General features: G+C 37.2%; 1 protein-coding gene across 1 annotated transcript in view; it reads left to right on the plus strand.

Moving 5' to 3' along the window:
- Positions 1–20,196, plus strand: part of Fbn1 (fibrillin 1) — a 254,992-nt gene that overhangs the window by 105,767 nt on the left and 129,029 nt on the right. Inside the window, exons 6-7 of the mRNA XM_045156152.1 lie at positions 15,968–16,165; positions 19,280–19,405. Coding sequence (XP_045012087.1) covers positions 15,968–16,165; positions 19,280–19,405 — 324 coding nt within the window. The remainder of the gene's footprint in view (positions 1–15,967; positions 16,166–19,279; positions 19,406–20,196) is intronic.

Below are 20,196 nucleotides of genomic sequence, written 5' to 3' on the forward strand. Positions count from 1 at the left end.
TATTTGTAGTATTCCTTACCTCTCACTTCTAATCGTTCAGCAACCTTGCTGGTCTTCTACCTGTGTCTTTCCCTCATTTCTACATCACCAGTGGCCATGAACTTCCTCAAGTTCTTCAGTAGCCACCTTGCACAATGTCCTAGTTACACAAGGGAACCTGCTAAGAGTGCTTTAAAATAATACCTGGTGGTGCCATGGCTTTATGTCCCATTTAGAGCTGGCTCCCTACCATGGCCTGGAACACCCTGTGAAATCCAGTCAGTGCCTAATGAAATGAGGCACCCCCTTCCACTTTGCTCTGGTCACAGGGCCTTATACTACTGGTGAAGCCGAGCTGCTACTTAGCTCAGAACCAGTCTTCTCCTATTGGCTGCACCTGGAAAGTGTGTGCATACATTTTGCAGAGCTGCCTTGTTCTTATCCTCTAGGTCTATCTAATGCTACCTTCTCAGAGAAGCCTTCCTTGAGTATCCTTACCAACATAGGTGGTCTCTGATTTATCTGTCTTTTAAAAAATATTTTATTTTTATTAATTTGAGAGCAAGTGAGAAAGAGAGACAGACAGAGAGAGAGTGAGAATGAGAGAGAGAATGGGCACACCAGGGCCTCTAGCCACTGCAAACTAACTCCAGACACATGCACCACCTTGTGCATCTGGCTTATGTGGGTCCTGGGGAATCAAACCTTGGCCAGTGCCTTAACTGCTAAGCCAACTCTCCAGCTCTAATTTCTCTTTCTAACAGCAGCCTGCTAGCTTTATTTGTAGACTAAATCGCAGCTTAAAGTCTAAAATTATTTTTAACATATTTATTGATTGATTACAAACCCACAGTAGTTTGTAAAAACTGGTGAACAGGGACCTTCTGCTGCGTTCCTCATCAATACAGCACAGTGGCTTCATAAAGATTTGTTGAATGAATAAAGAAACGTTTTCCTCCAGTTCATGACTCCTTAGACCTAAGCATTGATGTAGAAAAATGTTTTATCTTATGCAGTAGGGTCTTTTTTATTGTTCTAAAACAGACATAAAATAAAATTTATCATTTTAACCATTTTTAGTTGGGCATTTCAGTGACTTTTGGCAAATTTACCTGTTGGTCTACCATAACCATCCATCTACAGAATGTTTTTTTATCTTCTCCAATTTGATGCTGTACCTATTATACCAAACTCTCCTTTCCTACCTCCTACCTGCTCCTAGCTTCCACCATTCTGCTGCTCTCTGTAGTCATTGTCCCTGGAAATGTCTATCCTTAATTGATCATAGAGACTTGGATTGTTAGGCTGTTACTCATGGTTTTGATTGTGGAAGATGTTTTGTAGAGCTGGAGAGATTGCTTAGTGGTCAAGGCACTTGCCTGAGAAGCCTAAGGACCAAGGTTTGATTCCCCATTACCCATGTAAGGCAGATACAGCTGCACAAGATAGTGTATGCATGTGGATTTTATTTACAGCGGCTAGAGGCCCTGGTGTGCCCATTCTTTCTCTTGCTCCTTGCCTTTCCTCCTCAAATAAGTAAATTTAATTTAATTTTTTTAAAAAAGAAATGTTTTGTGCTCAATGGCTTAGAAAACAAATAAGTCAACTTCTCCTGTGACACTGCTGTTTTTGTCTTTCTGCACTGTGGTGAAACTGCATATTAGTGTAACATGGCACTTCATATAAGCCCTTCTAAAAGTGAATAAATCAGAGCCAACTGCTTCTTTGAAAGAGAACTATTAAAATTGAAGGCATTCCTCATGTTCTTACTATCTTGATGGGATACATGCCACCTAAGCTAGGATTTTACTTCTAACCACCCCCACCCATTTTTTCAAGTAAAGGTAATGTAGGGATAACTTTGGGGGAGGCGAAAGCCAATAATGATGTGTAGTAAGATTTATAATAAAAACACCAGTAATTTCAGGGAAATGATTGTTTTAAAAAGACACACTCTTGCACTGAACATGAATTCTTACTGTATTCTTCATGAGGAAACAGAACAAAATATGGTAGCAATTTTTGGTGGTTGAATTCCTGCCACATGTAATTTGGTACTATAGAACTATGGCCTGGATTTTGGTGAATTGCTTATTCCCCATGTTACATTAAAAGATACACAACAAGTCACCTTGTTTCTACAGTTTTGAATGATATTTACAATTTAAATGGAAATAATTTTAATTTACAAATTAAGAAGTTAAAATCAGAGAAAATGTAAATGTAGGAATGGTTTTGTGCTTATTCTTGTGCTAACAAAACATTTTATTACAGTTGAGCCATGCTTCCTGTGTACTGGCTTAAACTGAATCATTTTACATAATGTAACTTCATAAAATTTGGTTGTTGTGTTTGGTCTCAATATGGAGAATACCCAGACCAGCATAAGGTTGTGTCAACATACTTTGGAAAGTCAAAGGAGGCTGAGGTTAAAGGCACTTGCCTACAAAGTCTGATGGCCTGGGTTTTGCAGTGCCCATGTAAAGACAGATGCAGGGCTGGAGAGATGGCTTAGTGGTTAAGCGCTTGCCTGTGAAGCCTAAGGACCCTGGTTCAAGGCTCGGTTCCCCAGGTCCCACATTAGCCAGATGCACAAGGGGGCGCACGCGTCTGGAGTTCCTTTGCAGAGGCTGGAAGCCCTGGCGCGCCCATTCTCTCTCTCTCCCTCTGTCTGTCTTTCTCTCTGTGTCTGTCGCTCTCAAATAAATAAACAAAATTTTTTTTTTAAAAAAAAGACAGATGCACAAAGTGGCATGTGCATCTGAAGTTTGCTTGCAGTGCCAAGAGGCCCTGGCATGCCAATACACACATTCTCTCTCACAAATAAACAAAATGTTTAAGAAGGAAAAGTGAAGTAGGAAGGCTGGAGATGGAATTCAGTCACCTGTTATGATGGTACAATTCCAGGTAACCAGTTATTTTGTTGTTTCAGTTGTTTTTTGAGACAGATTATCACTGTGTAGCCCAGACTGGCCTTGAACTGGTGATCTTCCTGTCTCAGCCTTCAGAGTCCTCCTAAGATTACAGATGTGTGGCACCATACTTGGCTGTAATCAACGTTCTTAAATTTTTCCTTTCTTGTTTGATTTGGAAGCTTGTAGCTATTATTGTTTATTATAGTATAATTAATTAATAAGGAGCATATAAAGCATCTCACAACAAAACAGCACTGAAAATCAGTATTATTACAGTATCACTTCCAGCTGAGAGATGCTGCATTATCTTGAGAAAAAGTGGTACCAATTTGTAGTCCATGTTGTATGTATCTGATGTTAAGCCTTCAAATATGTAGGTAGCAATAACCATTTTGCCATTGTCCAGTTCATCATGGACTATAAACACTTCACAGTAAGCCATGAGGAGAGAGGGGAGAGGGCGTGTACACACAGAAGCGCTTGCTTCAGGTCCTCTGAGAGAGTGATTTTGAGGAACTTTGGCAAATGTGAATGGCTTGGGAGAGAATAAGACTGGGGCCAAGGTATCAGCATTTCCCAGAATCGCCCCACGATTCCATGACATGCTATGTTTAAGAATGGCTAGAATAAGACGTTATAACAGCTATGAAGCTGATTGTGATCATAGGTCGTCATACCTTTAATTTTGTTCAGACTAAAAGTTTTCTGAACTCTTCCTTCTGAAAATCAAATTGAAATGCCATTGGGCAACTTACCTGTGAGGAATAAGCATGTTCTCACTTGCTCTGTCATGTATAAATTGATATCTCATTTTTTTATCTGTAATTTTTTATGAAAAGTGGGAATTAAAATAATTGGACCCTAGTGCCCAAAATTATATCCTTGTGTTTTCTTGTAGTTTGTGGTTCAGTGACTGGGAATGAGTGACAAAAATTCACTGTACCACAGAAATACTCCTTCTTTGTAAATGATGTTTTTGCTACAGAGTGAAGTCTGATTATGAAGGGAAGTGGAAAAATGCTACAGAGCTACAAGGCTGGAGATGAGCTGAGGAACAGAGGCTGTCTGCACATGGGCAGAGCCCAAGTCTTGAGGCCAAATCTGATGGGACTGAAAATAAGTCCTTGAGGGAGTGCAGAGGCTGGGCTTCCATGAATGAACCACTGTCAAGTAAACCAACTAAGGAAGAATTAACATTGCATTTTAACCTGGGAAAGGCTTGGCCTGTTTCCTTAGTCATGAAGATCTTATAAAGGACATGTTTGTAGCACAGTTAGCAAATAGAAAGTCTTGTTAATACTGTATTTCATTTGCATTAGGAACAATGATTTAGACTGAAACCAATAATGGGACATTACACAAGCACTGAATTAGACACTTTTCCTGTGTAGCCCTGAGACTCTCTGAAAAGAAAATCTTTGAAAAGGGTATGTAAATTTAGTACATTGTTAGATAAATGCTATGGGAATAATATAAATAATTAGATTATTAGTGAGGAATTGCTAGGGTGAGCAAATTTCTTCCTGTGGTTAGAGTATTGAACTGTAACAACATAATTTTGCAAAGTAAATAAAGCCCAAGACAAAAAGCACATGCTGCAAATCAAAATGACATTTAAAAACCACTGTAACATAGTATTTGCCTTACAAGAGATTTTGATGTCCAAATATTATGCCTCTCTCTCTCTCTCCAGGCAGCAATTTTACTGAAAGTAAGGCTCCCAAGTGCATGGATACTCACTTGCTAGTGTGTACTATCAAATAATCCAGTTCTACAATGTTCCCAAAATTACTGTGTCTATGCTGATAAGTTTCTATCATGGAAATATATGAAATCCATAGAGCCTGTTCTCTGAAATCAAACTATTTTCCAGATTCTAGTAATTCCATCGAGGTCCCTATGGGCTGTATATTTGCCATTGTATGTTGTCAGAATTAAGTGTCATCCCTGTTCAATGTATTCATAATGAAAAGAGGGCAAGAAATTACTGAACCTCAGAAAGTCTCAATGGTTACTTTCTTTTCCCATGAAGATCTCCCAACAAGGAATTCACATCTGAAGTCATGAACTAGAGTTAAACAGGACTGAATTAGATTTTTCTTGGCAATGTGTAGCATGTCTGGATTTTGCTGGTGCCACTGACAAAACTCCATCTTTTTCTCTATTCTGAATTTCTGCAGCCCTCATATAATTGGTACTCCATGGAGTACTTTTTAAAAAAATATTTTATTTATTTATTTATTTGATAGAGAAAGAGGGAGGGAGAAAGAGAGAGAATGGGCATTCCAGGGCCTCCAGCTACTGCAGAGGAACTCCAGGTGCGTGCACCCCCTTGTGCATCTGGCTAACGTGGGTCCTGGGGAATTGAAACTGGGATTCTTTGGTTTTGTAGACAAACGTCTTAACCAGCCCCCATAGAGTACTTTTAAAAACCTAGTTAATTTGCAAGCAGAGAGAGATAGAGAAAAGAGAGACAGCTAAAAAGAAGAATAGGCATGTTGGAACCTCTTGCTGCTGCAAACAAACTCCAGACACATGTGCCACTTTGTGTATCTGGCTTTACATGGGTACTGGGGAATTGAAACCAGGTCATTAGGCTCTACAGTAAAGTACCTTCACTGCTGAGCCTTCTCCATGCTATATTTTGTAAAAATGACAATAATAACCAAATCCAAGCTGTGCTGAAGAGAGAATTATGACTTAAATTCATTTTCCACTATGTTTTTTCAAAGAAGATTGAAGATGGCATCCTACCACAAATCTGTCTGATTAAAGAATTTGTATTTGCTTCAGTAAATTAGGAGGAAATAAGTGAGCCTAGGTTCTCTGTCTTGTTATATAACATTCATTTTTTAATTTACTTTTTAAAATAGCTTATTATTATTATTATTGGTTTTTAATGGTAGGATCTCACTCTAGCCCAGGCTAACCTGGAATTCACTTTGTAGTCTCAGTGTGGCCTCAAACTCATGGTGATCCTCCTACCTGTGACTCCTGAGTGCAGGGATCAAAGGTGTGTGCCATCATGCCTGGCAAGTTTATTTATTTATTTGAGAGAGAGATATAGAGAGGCAGACAGATAGATAGAGACAGAGATAGAACAGGTACACCAGGGTCTCTAGCCACTGCAAATGAACTCTAGACACATACACTACCTTGTGCACCTGGCTTAGGTGGGTATTGGGCAATAAAACCTGGGTCCTTAGGCTTTGCAGGCAAGAGCCTTAACTGCTAAGCCATCTCCCCAGCCCCTTACTCACTTTTTGAATGAAAGATTGTGTTGTTGTGATCTTTGCAGTACCAGATAAAAGAAATGTTAGATTCATAAAAATCTTGATGGCTGTTGCATGAACTAAATATTTTTATCTTAAAATAATTAATGAGGGCTGGAGAGATGGCTTAGCAGTTAAGCACTTGCCTGTGAAGCCTAAGGACCCCAGTTCAAGGCTCAACTCCCCAGGACCCATGTTAGCCAGATGCACAAGGGGGTGCACGCGTCTGGAGTTCGTTTGCAGTGGCTGAAGGCCCTGGTGTACCCATTCTCTCTCTCTCTCTATCTGCCTCTTTCTCTCTATGCATGTCGCTCTCAAATAAATAAATAAAAATAAACAAAAGAAAGTTAAAAATAATTAATGAGTGATGTATATTGAACACTAAGTATAATAATAATAAAGAATTAGAAGTGATTTAAATGATACATAACAACAATTACTCAATAAATTATAACTTGGAAAATTAGGTAATAGTAAAATTTGTATTTTTCAGTAGTATTTAACTACTTTAGTGAAAGGAAAACAAGACTCAAGCTGGGCGTGGTGGTGCAGGCCTTCATTCCCAGAACTCGGGAGGCAGAGGTAGGAGGATTGTCATGAGTTCGAGGCCACCCTGAGACTATATAGTGAATTTTATGTCAGCCTGGGCTGGAGTGAGACCCTACTTCAAAAAAACAAAAAAGAAAGAAAGAGAGAAAGAGAAAAACAAGACTCAATCTTGTACATAGAATTTTAATTGTATAATTTTAATGCTATGATTAATATGCTCATAAAAATTATATATAATATAATATAATTGATGTTATCAAGAGTTTATATGATTAATGTGTTATTGTCCTTTCCTAATTGCTTAACACAATTATTTAGTTTTGAATAAAAACTACATGATATAATAATAATACAGAAAAGGAAAAAGAATGAACAGAAGTGAGCCTAAAGAATCTGAGAAAATCTTTTTCAACTATACGTATGACAGGGGATTTCTATTTAGAATATCTAAGGAATTCAAAATTTTAAGCACCAGAAAAAGCCAAATGATCAAATCAATAAATTGATGAATTAATTGAACAAATAATTTTCAAGAGAAGAACAAATTGCAATTACTGTATGAAAAAAAATCCCAATTCTTAGCAATCAGAAAAAATGTCTATAAAAGCTCCATTGAGAATTTATGTCACCCTAATCTGAGTAAGAAATCTATTAAGAAATCAAACGTAAAAAATTCTGACAAGGATCTGGACATGAGGGGAAATGAATCTATATGCTGCTAGTGAGAATGCAAATTTGTGCAGTCACTGTGGAAACAAGTATAGAGATTCGCCACCAAATTAAAAATAGGATTACATTATGATTCAGCTTTGCATCTCCTTGTTCAGAATACCACAGAGATGGCAATGTGCATATCTTTATTACAGCAGTATTCCCTCTTTCCAAATTATGGAATTGGCCTAGGTACCCAGCCATAGATGAGAAAAGCCAGAAATGTGGTACAGATGAGCAATGACATTTTATTCTACCATAAAGCACAAAAAAATTATGTCATTTTCAGGAAATTGAATGGAACCTGGAGATCACTCAGTGAAATATATAAGACTCATATTAAACATAATAAACCATACTCAGAAAGACAAATATGATATAGCTTCTCATATACAGAATATATATATATATATATATATATATATTTATATTTATTTATTTATTTATTTATCATGAAAGTAGAAAGGAAAATGAAAGAGGAGAGGGGTACAAGAGAGGGTACCTGTTATACATATATGAAAATATCATAATGAAGGCTATTATTTTGTGTACTGTTTCCAGAATAATAGATTTAAAAAAATTATATAGCAGATAGGAATGCTCATGTTTCAAGTTTAGAAACCAAAAAATTAAAAACCAGAAACAAAAACAAAAACCCCATTGTGTCAAAGAAATAATAATGACTTCAGTATCCTATTTTGTCGTACACTGACTGGCCTCAGTGGCTCTCTGAAATCGTGGTATAATTACATGACCCCTTTCCCCTTAATCTTGCATCTTTCATGGCTCCAAAACCATTACTGCATGGACAACATTTCCCGATTTTATTGCCTGTTTGAGATGAAGCCTGGCTCCCTTGGACCCCTGCTATAAAGGCCTCTGTATGCCTTCCAGGCCAGTCTTGGCAGAACATTTTTCTAGGCTGTTGTGTTGTTTTCCAGCAGGGAGCCCTTTCTGTTTAGACATTCTTCCTTCAATAGAATTAGGACTTTTACAATATTAAACCTCCAATAGGTGTGATTTTGCCACTCCCGCCCCAAGGCACCTTTCTTGTTTTGTCAGTATAGCCTAAAGGGTTTCTCTTCAATAGTACTGCTTTCTTTAACAGTTACAGCTGCTTTCTCAGCACCAGCTTAAATGCTATTCTGCCTGAAGATTCTCTCCACCAAAAAAAATTAGCCTATTAATTTTGAGTGTACTGTCATTCACATTCTTAGGCATGGGCAGAATGCAGCCAGTAATCATGTACTATCTCTAGCCCAGCTAATGACAGAGTCCTGTTCTCCTTTGAAACTTTATAAGCCAGGCCTCCACAATCTACATTTCTCTCAACATTATTGTTTTTCATATTCCTATCAGACTGGTCCATTAAACTCTGCTTTTTGTATCCCTGAGTTTTTCTGGGCAAAAGCCCCAAACTCTTCTACATTTTTTCCATAATGTCTGTAAACCACATGGTCATGTTTATCATAGCAATGGTCCTACTTCTTGGTATCTATTTTCTATATTAGTTATTCATTTCTGAAACAAAAACCTGACAAGAAGCAAGATAGGCAAGAAAGAATTTAGTTGGCTTGCAGTTTGAGGGTACAGTCCATTGTGGCTGAAATGTTGTGGTGATAGAAATGTGGTGGCGCACGCCTTTAATCCCAGCACTCGGGAGGCAGAGGTAGAAGGATTGCCATGAGTTTGAGGCCACCATGAGACTATACAGTGAATTCCAGGTTAGCCTGAGCTAGAGTAAAGCCCTACCTTGAAAAACCAATAGACAGACAGATAGATAGATATGGATATAGATGATATAGATATATAGATATAGATATAGATATAGATATAGATATAGATATAGATATAGATATAGATATAGATATAGATATAGATGATATAGATAGATATAGTCATTGATCACATTATGTCCACAGTGGGAAAGCAGAGAGCCATGAATACTAGTGCTCAGTCAGCCTTCTCCTTTTTATATAGTCTAGAACCAATAGCCAACAGCCAATAGAATGGTATTGCCCACATTTAGGGTTAGTCTTCCCATCAAAATAATTTACCAAATCAATTTATTTACCTATAGCATGACCAGAGGTTAATTTCCTAGATAATTCTAGGTCCAGTCATGTTGACAAGCAGTATAAACTTTCACACAAATTAACAAGGCAAGCAATGAACAGGAAACTGTCAGAATATTGAAGAGAAAAAAGGATGTAAGGCCAGAGGTGGTAAGAGGCTTGAGGTATCAAAGATCTTTTAGAAAGGTGAGTCTGGTAACAGTTATGTATGACTCAACATTATTTTTGGCCTACTTGCATATCACCCATATTAGTAAATAGTGAATGCTTCTCTTTAAATTGAATTAAAGGTGATTTTTGGGTGCCATGCACACATGCATGCACACAAACATGTTTATACACAGTGTTTTGTTTGTTGATGTTTTTAATGACTTTTAGTGAAAAACAACTGAAGTTTTATTGAAAGTGAATGTAAAGGAAAACTCTCTGAGACTGAGAGGGTTCCTGGAAAATGGGTGGCTGGTGAGCATTTCGGAAGAGGGTTTCTTTTGTTGTTGTTGTTGCTGTTGTTTTTTGGCGGGGGGGGGGGGAGAGGGAGGAAGAGAAAGAGAGAATGGGCATGCCAGGGCCTCCACCACTGCAGTCAAACTGCAGACACTTGTCTTGCCTCACCTTTGTACATCTGGCTTATGTGGGATCTGGAGAGTTGAGCACGGGTTTTTGGGCTTCGCAGGCAAGCACCTTCACTGCTAACCTGGAACAGGTTTTTTTGTATGTACTGAGGAGTTTGTTTGGGCTGTTCCTACAATTTGAGATGAACACTATTGTATATAGAGTATCTTGATTGGTTGGTGGGTCAAGGTGAATAGTGTGGACTCTGAGTAAACCTGTTAACAGGAGGACAGGGATGGCAAGCTCCACAAAAAAGTTCCTAGAAGAAGGCAAAACCAGGAAATACGAGAGATAGAAGGCTGCCCTAATCGCCTTCTTGGTGAGTCAGATTGGGGTTCAGATTGGAGTTATCATCTGGCCTCACAAAGACAGGTTGTGTCTAAGTGCCTTTGGGCCTGTGACCTTAAGTAACTACCTACAAAAGAAAGTCACTTAGCTCCTAATCTCTGCTATTTTTCCCTTCAAAGAGGTGACCCTAACTGCTATTAGAAAAATGGAGTGACAATCATTCTAACTTCTTTAAGTCTAACAGGGTCACAGGTATGGCAAGTTAGGGTTCCCTCTAACAACGTCCACCTAAAGGCATGATAGATATATTTTTTCATATTACTGTGTAAATTGCCATCAGTTTGTAGGCTCTTTTCATTGGTCTTTTTCTTCTGAACCTCAGGTAGCACCTATTTGAAAAAGATTGTAGGTCTTCTATGGGTTCTGCTGTGCATGTTATAAGATGTGGAAGTGTAGATCTGTGGGCAGGATGAAGTCCAGGTTGGAGCCTATTTCATGATCCTAGAATTATGGATCCATGAGTTGAGACAAGTCCTGAGGCTGTTCTTCAGATATTAGTGAGACCTCCAAATATGTTACCAGCTTTGGGGGTATATTCCATTGTCCCCAGATTGAAGTGAATGATGAGCAAGGACAGTTGAAGGTCAGAGAAGGGCCTCAGAAAATTATGTGCTGCATAAATTTGGTACACACACACACACACACACACACACACACACACACACACACACTCCTCTCATAACTCTCTTGTTCCCAAACTCTCTCTTCCATTTCCCTTCTCTGGCAACACTTAAACTTTGCACCTGCCCGTATTTTGTCACTGTACCTATATATCTACTCCCGCTCACTTAAAGTCCTCCTGTCTTCATCCACTTCACTGGTCCTTTCTAGCTTCTTGTCCTCTACTGAGTCTTACTCCAACTTACATAAAAAAATCTAAATATGCACTTAGGGATCCACTTGTGGGAGAGAACATGTGGCTTTTATATTTCTAAGCCCAAGTTACCTCGCTTATATCTATCCATTTTCCTGCACATCTCATAACTTCATATTTCTTTAGAACCAAATAAAACTTCATTGTGTATATGTGTCACATCTTCATTATCCATCTGTTAGTAGGCATTTATTCTTAGCTATTGTCAATAGAACAACAGTAAACATGGATCAGCAAGTATCTCTATAGTAAACTGTAAAGTTCTTAGAGATTGTGCCCAAGAGTAGTTCAGCTGGATCATACAGTAGCTCTATTTTTAGCTATTTGAGACACCCCCACAATGATTTCCATAATGGTAGCACCAGTATAAATTCTTTCCCCACATACTCATAAGCAGTTATACTTTGATAATTGGAGTGAGGTGGAATCTCAAAGTAGTTTTAATTTGCATTTCCTTGATGGCTAAGGATGTTGAATACTTTTAAAAATATTTGTTGTACATTTGGATTTATTCTTTTGGAAACTCTTTATTCAGTCCCATAGCACATTTTTGATTGGGTTGTTAGTGTTTTTAGTTTTGTGGGTACTCTACATATTAACACACTGTCAGATATATAGTTGGCAAAGATTTTATCTCATTCTGTAGGTTTCTTCTAGATTTGATTCATGGTTTCTGCAGCTGTACAATAGCCTTTTAGCTTCATGATGTTTCATTGGTTGATTGGTTGCCTTATTTCCTGGGAAATCAGATTCCTAACTAGAACGCCCCTTCTTAATCCTATATCTTGGAGTATACCCTCTACTTTTTACTCTAGCTGTTTTAGAGTTTCTGGTATTTCATTAAAGAGCCTTGATCTATTTGGAATTAATTTTTGTATAGGGAGAGATAAGGATCTGTTTTCCTCCTTCTATAAGTAGCTATTTAGCCAGTTTTACTAATAACATTCATTGAAAATGCTCTCTTTTTCCCAATGTGTTCTTTGTATTTTTGTCTAAAATCAGGTAGTTGTGGTTAGCTGAGTATCTCTGGATTCCCTCTTGTATTCTGTTGATGGTCATGTCTGTTTCGTGCCAGTACTGTGAAGATTTTATTTCTATGATTCTTTAGATTAACCTGCAATCAGGTATGGTGACACTCTTAGAAGTATTTTTGCTCAGAATGATTGTAGATATCTGTGGGGGGGGGTGTGCTTCTGCATGAATTTTAAGATTGTTATTTGATTTCTTTGAAGAAGGGTACAGGAATTTTTATTGGAATTGCATTGAGTCTAAATATTGCTTTCTGCAGAATGGCAATTTTCATGGAGACTTTTCCAATCCATGAGCCTGAGAGGCCTTTCTAATTTCTTTAAAGTTTTTTTATTGTAGAGGTCTTTCACTTCCCTGGTTAGGAATATTTCAAGAATTTTGGGGTATATATGTTTCTCTGACTTCTTTTTCAGTATGTTTGTAATTGGTATATAAAAAGGCTACTGAGTTTTGTGTGTTAATTTTGTGTCATGTCAATTTGCTAAATAGTTTCTATCAGTTCTAGTTTTCTGGTAGAGTACTTTGAGTCTCATATATAGAATCACATCATCTATAAATAAGGATAGTTTGACTTCTTCCTTTTTTATTTGTATTTTTTTCTCTTATTTCTCTACCTAAGATTTCAAGCATTTTATTAAATAGAAGGGGAGAGTGGATCTTGGTGGGAGTGCTTTGACTTTTTCTCCATTTAGCATGATGTTTGCTGTAGGTTTGTTGTATATAGCTTTATTATGTTGAAGTATGTTTCCTCCCTCCTTAGTCTCTTCAGTGTTTTTATCCTGAAAGTGTGTTGAATTTTACTTCAGGCCTTTTCTGCTGCATCTATTTAGGTAGTTTGTCTTTGACTCTACTTACTTGATGAGTTGCATTTATTGATTTATTTGTGTTAAGCTATCCCTGCATCTCCAGGGAGAACAAAAGCTGACTTGATTAAGGTGATTGACCTTTTGGTATGTTCATTTGATTTATAAGTATTTTACTGAGAATCTCTTTGTCTATGTTCCCCAATGATATTGGTCCATAGGCTTTTTTGGGGTGGGTATCTCTATCTAGCTTTTGTTTAAGTGTAATGCTGGCTTCATAGAAGGACTCAGAGAACATGCACTGCTTGTCTGTGTTGTGGAATAGTTTGAGGATGAGTGTTTTCAGATGTTCTTTAAAGGGATGGTAGAATTCTGCAATGAACCCATATTGACCTGGGCTTTTTCAGGTTGGGAGAATTTTTTATAACCACTTCAATTTCATTGCTTGTTATTGATCTATTTAATTTTTTTAATCTCATCTCAGTTCAACTTTGGTAGGTCATATGCATCTAGAAAAATCATCCATTTCTTTTAGATTTCCCAGTTTGGTAGAATATATGTTTTTGATAGCTGTTCTTATTATTCTTACATGTTTTGACATCTGTTATAACATCTCCCTTTTCTTCTCTAATCATATTGACAATAGTCTTGTCTTCATTTGGTTAACTTGGCTAAGGGTTTGTGGTTTTGTTTATCGTTGTAAAGAACCAATTCTTTGTTTCATTGATTCTTTTTTTCATTATTTCATTGAGTTCTTCCTTCATTTCAGTTATTTAGATTCATCTGCTACATAGGGATTTGGTTTGTTCTTGTTTTTCCAAGGCCTCCAGGAACATCATTAACTTACCTATTTAAGATTTGTCTTTTTTTTTTTTAAATTAGGCACTTAGTGCTATAATCTTTCTTCTTAATTCATTCTTTTTGCCCTAAGGGTTTTGGTAAGTTATATTTCTATTTTCATTTTTTGTTTTCTTTATTTTTTTGATGTTACATTCATTAATATCCATGAATTTTGATTTTTTTATATTTTTTGTTACTTTCTAATTTTACTATTTTGTGTCCAGATAAAATATAAGGAGTTACTGAAATTTTACAACATTGGTTGAGACTTGCTTTGTGTCCTAATAGGTAATATATTTTAATGGACATTTTATGGGCTTCTCAAAAGAATGTGTGTTCTGTAGTGTTTGGATATACTGTAATGTCTATCATATCCACATGACCAAGAGTATCATTTAACTCTAGTGTTTCTCTGCCTATTGTCCAAGATCTATTTGTGAGAGTTGGTTGTTGGAGTTGCCCACTATTACTGTGTTGGTATGTATCTCTGACTTTATATTTAGTAGAATCTGTTTTATAAACTTAGGTGCACATGTATATGGTGTGTGTATGTTCAAAACTGTAACGTCCTCTTTATGAATTGTATCTATTATAAGTATGATTTATTTCTTCTTGTTGATTTTGGTTTGTCTATTCAAATAGCAACACCTGCTTTGTTTATTGTTTCCATTTGCTTGGAATATCTTTTCCCAGCCTTTCACCCAAAGGTAATATTTGTCTGTTGGTGAGGTGAGTTTCTTGAAGAGAGCAAATGAATGGATTCTATTTCCTGATTCAGTCTCTTAGTGTGTGTGTTTTGGTTGGAAAATTGGGACCATTAGTGTTCAGAGTTATTGAAAAGTAGGAATTAATCTATGCCCTGCTGATGCTTTTGTGGTGCTTAGTGTTTTCTTAGTCTCCATTTATTTAACAGCTGTTCTAATATTGGTTAGTATTTTTTCCTTCTGTAGACCCTTTAATGTGTTTATCCTTCACTTTGATGCAAAGTATTCTGTCTTATATCCTCTGTAGAATTGGCATAGTGCTCAAAAATTCCTTTAGCTTTCTTTTATTGTGGAAAACATTTCTTTCTCCTTTTATTTTGAGTGTGTGTGTGTGTGTGTGTGTGTGTGTGTGTGTGTGTAAAATGTGTAGTAGTGTAGTAGTTTGGGGTGGCAGTTGTAGTCATTAATAATTGAAATACATTACTCAAATGTTTGGCTTTTAGCATTTCCCTAGGGCAATCATCTCTTATTGTGACTGGCCTGCCTTTATGTCTGGTTTGATTTTCCTCTTGCAGTTTTCAGTATTTATTTTGTAAATTTAATGTTTTGAAAATAATATCATATGGTTAGTTTCTTTTCTTGTCCTGTCTATTTGATGATCAGTGTGTCTCTTTGGGAAATCTTCTTTTGTAATTTTGTTAAAAATGTGTTCTATGCCACTGACCTGAAGTTCTTCTTTCTTCTATGCCCATTATTTGAACCTTTGGTCTTTTCCTAGTGTCCCAAATATTTCTCATTATTGGGTTGATAGACACTTGGATTGTTTTTAGGGTTTAACTATTGTGAATGACGCTGCACTGAACATGGGAGTGTAGATGTCTTTTTGGCACACTGAGGCATCTGTGTTACATGTAGGCTGATTCAGTGTAGGTACCATTATTTACTTGAGTGAATGTTATATTTGTTTAGCCATTTTCAGTTTGTTACAAAGGGTTTTCTTTGGCTTATTTGATCCTCACAAGCATATCTTCAAAATGGGTAAGAAACAATGTGTTATTCATCATTTGGAGGTGGGAAAAAAATAAGTTGAGAGGTAGAAAGGTCTACCTTAGGCTTTACACAGAGTCACTGACATAGAATTCTGCCAGAAATCCATTTCTTAGCTTGGAATTGAGTGGGATGAAGCACAGACGTTCCTCTCTACAGTGGCTCTTGCTCTTCTGGGTGTTCATGGGATTCTTGTTCTTCATTTTCAGATTACAGAACAGGCCCGTGTTTTGCTGTGGTCAGCAACCAGATGTGCCAGGGGCAGCTCAGTGGGATTGTCTGCACAAAAACACTTTGCTGTGCCACCGTGGGACGAGCCTGGGGCCACCCCTGTGAGATGTGTCCTGCCCAACCTCACCCTTGCCGTAGAGGCTTCATTCCAAATATCCGCACAGGAGCATGCCAAGGTAATGTGGGGCAGGGGATTGATGATGGATATAGCCTACTTGTTCTAGGGAACTCATCTTCCATGAGCTCAAGAATGAAAAGGCAATGTTAGAGACAAAACTGCACAGGTTGCTGACTGCATGACATGCAGCCAAGGCCTCAGAAACATGGCTCAGGAGAGCCCTGAAGCTTTGCTTGACTGTCCTTGCCAGCAGCTCCTCCTCTGACCCCAGAAGTGTTTCCATGAAGCTGCGACTCCAGGAGTGGTGTGACTGTTTGCCATGCCTCGTAAGAATACAAAGAAAAAATTGTGGAAAGGGTAGCTTTTGTTCTCCCCCCCACCCCCCGGCTTCTTCTGAAACTGTTAAGAGTTTCTGTCTCAGGAGTTATACTTAACTGACCTGAAGAAAATTGTTCTTTTCTACATTGGGCATGCTACATTGTACATTTTTTTACAAGCCAGAAATAAATTAAAATTGGTTTCACTGTTTTAAATATCCCCAGATGTTGTCTACTTGCTGCTTCTTCTGTGCCCCCCCCCCCGCCCCACCCCTAGAATCCCTTACTTTGTTTTTGGCTTTTACTCCTGTTCCTCCAGCTGTACAAATTCTATTGTCTGGATGTCTGGCACAAGGCAGAAGGAAGTGAACAGAGGCAGCCTCAAACTAAACTGATGGGATTGAAATGTCCCAGGCTATCTCTGCTTCCTTCAGATGTCTTCTGTGTCTACTTTTACTCTCAATATTTTAAGAAATATTATTGAGGAGAAACGCATACTAGTATGGCTCTGTTCTGTGTGTTAATTAAAGAAAACATGCAATAAAACAGAACATGATTTTGCATAGTTCTCTATTATATTGAACTTTAGAAAAGTCCCTATCTCCTATTACTAGTTCTGCCCCTTAACTTCTAATAGCATTCCTTTGGATGCACTTGAATGTGTTATTTGAATTCGGGAGCAACAAGACTCTTTAAAATCTTAGAATTACAAAAAGGTTGATGATACAGTCTTACAAAAATAAGAACGAGTATCTTTGTTGTCTTATTTTTTCCATTCTTAGAAAGTCTCAGTGAATTTTGACGAATTTGTTTGTTGTGGTGCTCTAAAGTTAAGCAATTCTAAGAATTTGTTGACAGTGACTAGGAAGGCAAGACTGCAGTGTCCATCTACCTGTCAGCAAGCTCATAGTCAAAGGTTCTGGTGCCAACAGAGGTGGAGGAAAGAGAAAGAAAATGACAGAGAAGAAAAGACTTGATTTTAGCTTGCTATTTGTTTCATACAGTCTGAATTTTCCCTGGAGTTGCTTCCTGTTTCTTCATGACTGTTATTTAACAACTCAGGGGAAAATAGCAAAAGAGTTTTATAGGTAACTTTGTGAAAACATATAACATTAAAGTAACAGCTTATGTTATCACTTGTAAAATGAATTTCTTCTTTTTGAGGGGAGAGTCTCCCACCATTGTATATAAGGAGGCTTCTAGCTGTTTTATTGAGAGCTAGATGTGAGGGGCTTTAGGCAAATGGTTCTTAGAAGAGTGTTTTAGGCTTCAGTCTTGTAATATACAGGTAGAAAGCTGCCCTCATATATATTTCCTTCTGGTCAAAAAATTCTGATCAGTTTAAGTAGTCTAAATTTGCCCATATGTGAAATTGTGATGTCAAATAATTTTTTGATACACATATTCACCATATCAAGAGAATGGAAAATTCTCATTTAAGACACAAATTAAATTGGATATAAAACATAATCCAATTATATTTCAGTAGTATTTCAACTTGTGGGTTAGGACATTCCTTTAAAATAACAAATGACACTTTATACCAAAATAAATGGTCCCCACTTTTAGTACCCTTGTTACTGCAAGCTGACTTCCCTCAACAACACAGGCCAAGAGCCTGAAAATGGCTTTGTGGTTGCCCTCAGTGAAGGGTAAAACTAGAGGACACTGGACTTTGAGATAACTATCAGAATATTCTAGGTCCAGTTCTTTATCAAGTCAGGTTTTTGAAGAAATGGAGATAATTGCGTGTACTTTTCAGTCGTTATAATGGAATTCAATGAGCATGAACAATGATTGAACATTTTCTGAAAAGGTTAATGTTTGAGGTTATACACAGGACCCGTCCTTATGTATTTGGATAAAACATTACACAAAGTAGGTAGAGCCTCTCCTACATGGAATCTTCCATTAAAAACAATTTGAAAATACTGATTCATCTTAGGTCAGTTGGTGGCAGGAGCAGAAGGCAGATGTTGCTATCACACTGGCCTGAGCAAAACTCATTGCTAACTGGCACTAAAGCAGAGATGGGAAGGAGTAAACCACACAGTTCTATAAGGGAGAATATTCTGGGCAGAGAGGCCATGACTACAAAGCTCTGAGGCAGATACATCTTTGATGTTTCTGAGGAAAACCTGGGTAGGGGTAGTAGAAGAGGCAGGAGAGTAGGAGATAAGATCAGGCAAGTCCTATAAACTTTCTAGAACTTAGCAGCAACTGGGGAGAGATGTGATTTGACTTTTCAAAATGGTTCCCTCTGATAGCTGTTCTGGGTAATTCTACAAGTGAGAATCCACATTTAGTAGATGTCTGTCATTTCTGGCCCCATTTCCTGAGTTGTCTAATTTTTCTGCATCATTCTCCAGACAGTAAAGGAGACATTTCTAATTTCATTTGTACAAAGACAGTTAGCTGTCTTGTACAAATCTCAGAGAACCCAAGTCCATTTCATATTAACCTAAAGGCAGCTTTATTGTAGATATGTGCTGCATTTGGATTTTTAAGAATTTCTCAAGCAACTGATTATTGCTGCCAATCTGAAGATAAAAATGACACAGTTAATAGTGGTCTTTTTATCATTATGTCTCTCTACCTTGCTGCATATGTAATAAAATTCACAAGTTTGTAGCAATATTCTCCTCTACCTGAGGGAAGATGGGAAAACATTATTGCGTATAGAATGTTATTAGCCAAGTTCTGTCACTTGCAGTTTATTTACATAATGTTATAGAGAAATAGTTTTTCTCATCATATTGTAATGAATGCCTTGGTAACATAATTGAAGACAAACTATCATGTTTTCAACAATGAATTTCATATGAATAATCTTTCCCTCTTTCAAAATCTGACAGATGTGGATGAATGCCAGGCTATCCCTGGGCTCTGTCAAGGAGGAAATTGCATTAATACAGTTGGGTCTTTTGAGTGCAAATGCCCTGCTGGACACAAATTTAATGATGTGTCACAAAAATGTGAAGGTAAGAAATCTCATGCTTTGCAACTAAAGGGGATGAGGGGAAGGCAGACAAACTCAATGTTGGGAACAAATTTGTGAATTCTTCTTAAGTCCTATAGCTTTTTCCTACTTCTATAGACCCCAAATAAGGGGTCCATCTGAATCAAATTAAATATTAAAATATGAAATATTTTTGTTCAAAATGTTCAAGACATATTTTTGTATAGTTTTAGATGCATGAATTTAAGTTTGATCATTAGATGCCATTCAAAATAATACAACTGATACTTTCCTAGCCAAAGTGTAGAATTTGTTGGGCATGTAACTCACATATATTATGCTCCTAATACAAGCTTAGAATTTTCTTTTCTGGGACATGACACAGGTCTATCAAATAGAAAATTTTCTAATGTTAGTCAGACAGAAAGTAACTTGAAAAACATTTTTTTATACTTGCATTTGGTTTATAGAGTAAGCTTCTAAAATGTGCATACAGAGGTGTCATATTTAGTACCACTGCTGTTTACAAAAATAGGCCTGGCTTCCAAGTGAATTGATTTAATTTTGAGAAGGTGGAAGCATACAGAAAATTAGTAGATCTTATCGCACTCATTTGTCTGATGAATTCATATGACTTATATACTATACTGTTCAGCAGCAGTGCAGTGGCTATATCTGCTGTGAAGCTCAGACAAAAAAAGCTTTTCCCTCCATTTTTAACTCTTTTTTTCTGGTGTGATCTGGGGCTTTACTTAGATATATGCATTTTGTAATGAAAATAGTGGTTGTGTTATTTATATTTATAGACTCTAG

This window comes from Jaculus jaculus, chromosome 8 (assembly GCF_020740685.1).
Source record: "Jaculus jaculus isolate mJacJac1 chromosome 8, mJacJac1.mat.Y.cur, whole genome shotgun sequence".
NCBI classification, from domain to species: domain Eukaryota; kingdom Metazoa; phylum Chordata; class Mammalia; order Rodentia; family Dipodidae; genus Jaculus; species Jaculus jaculus.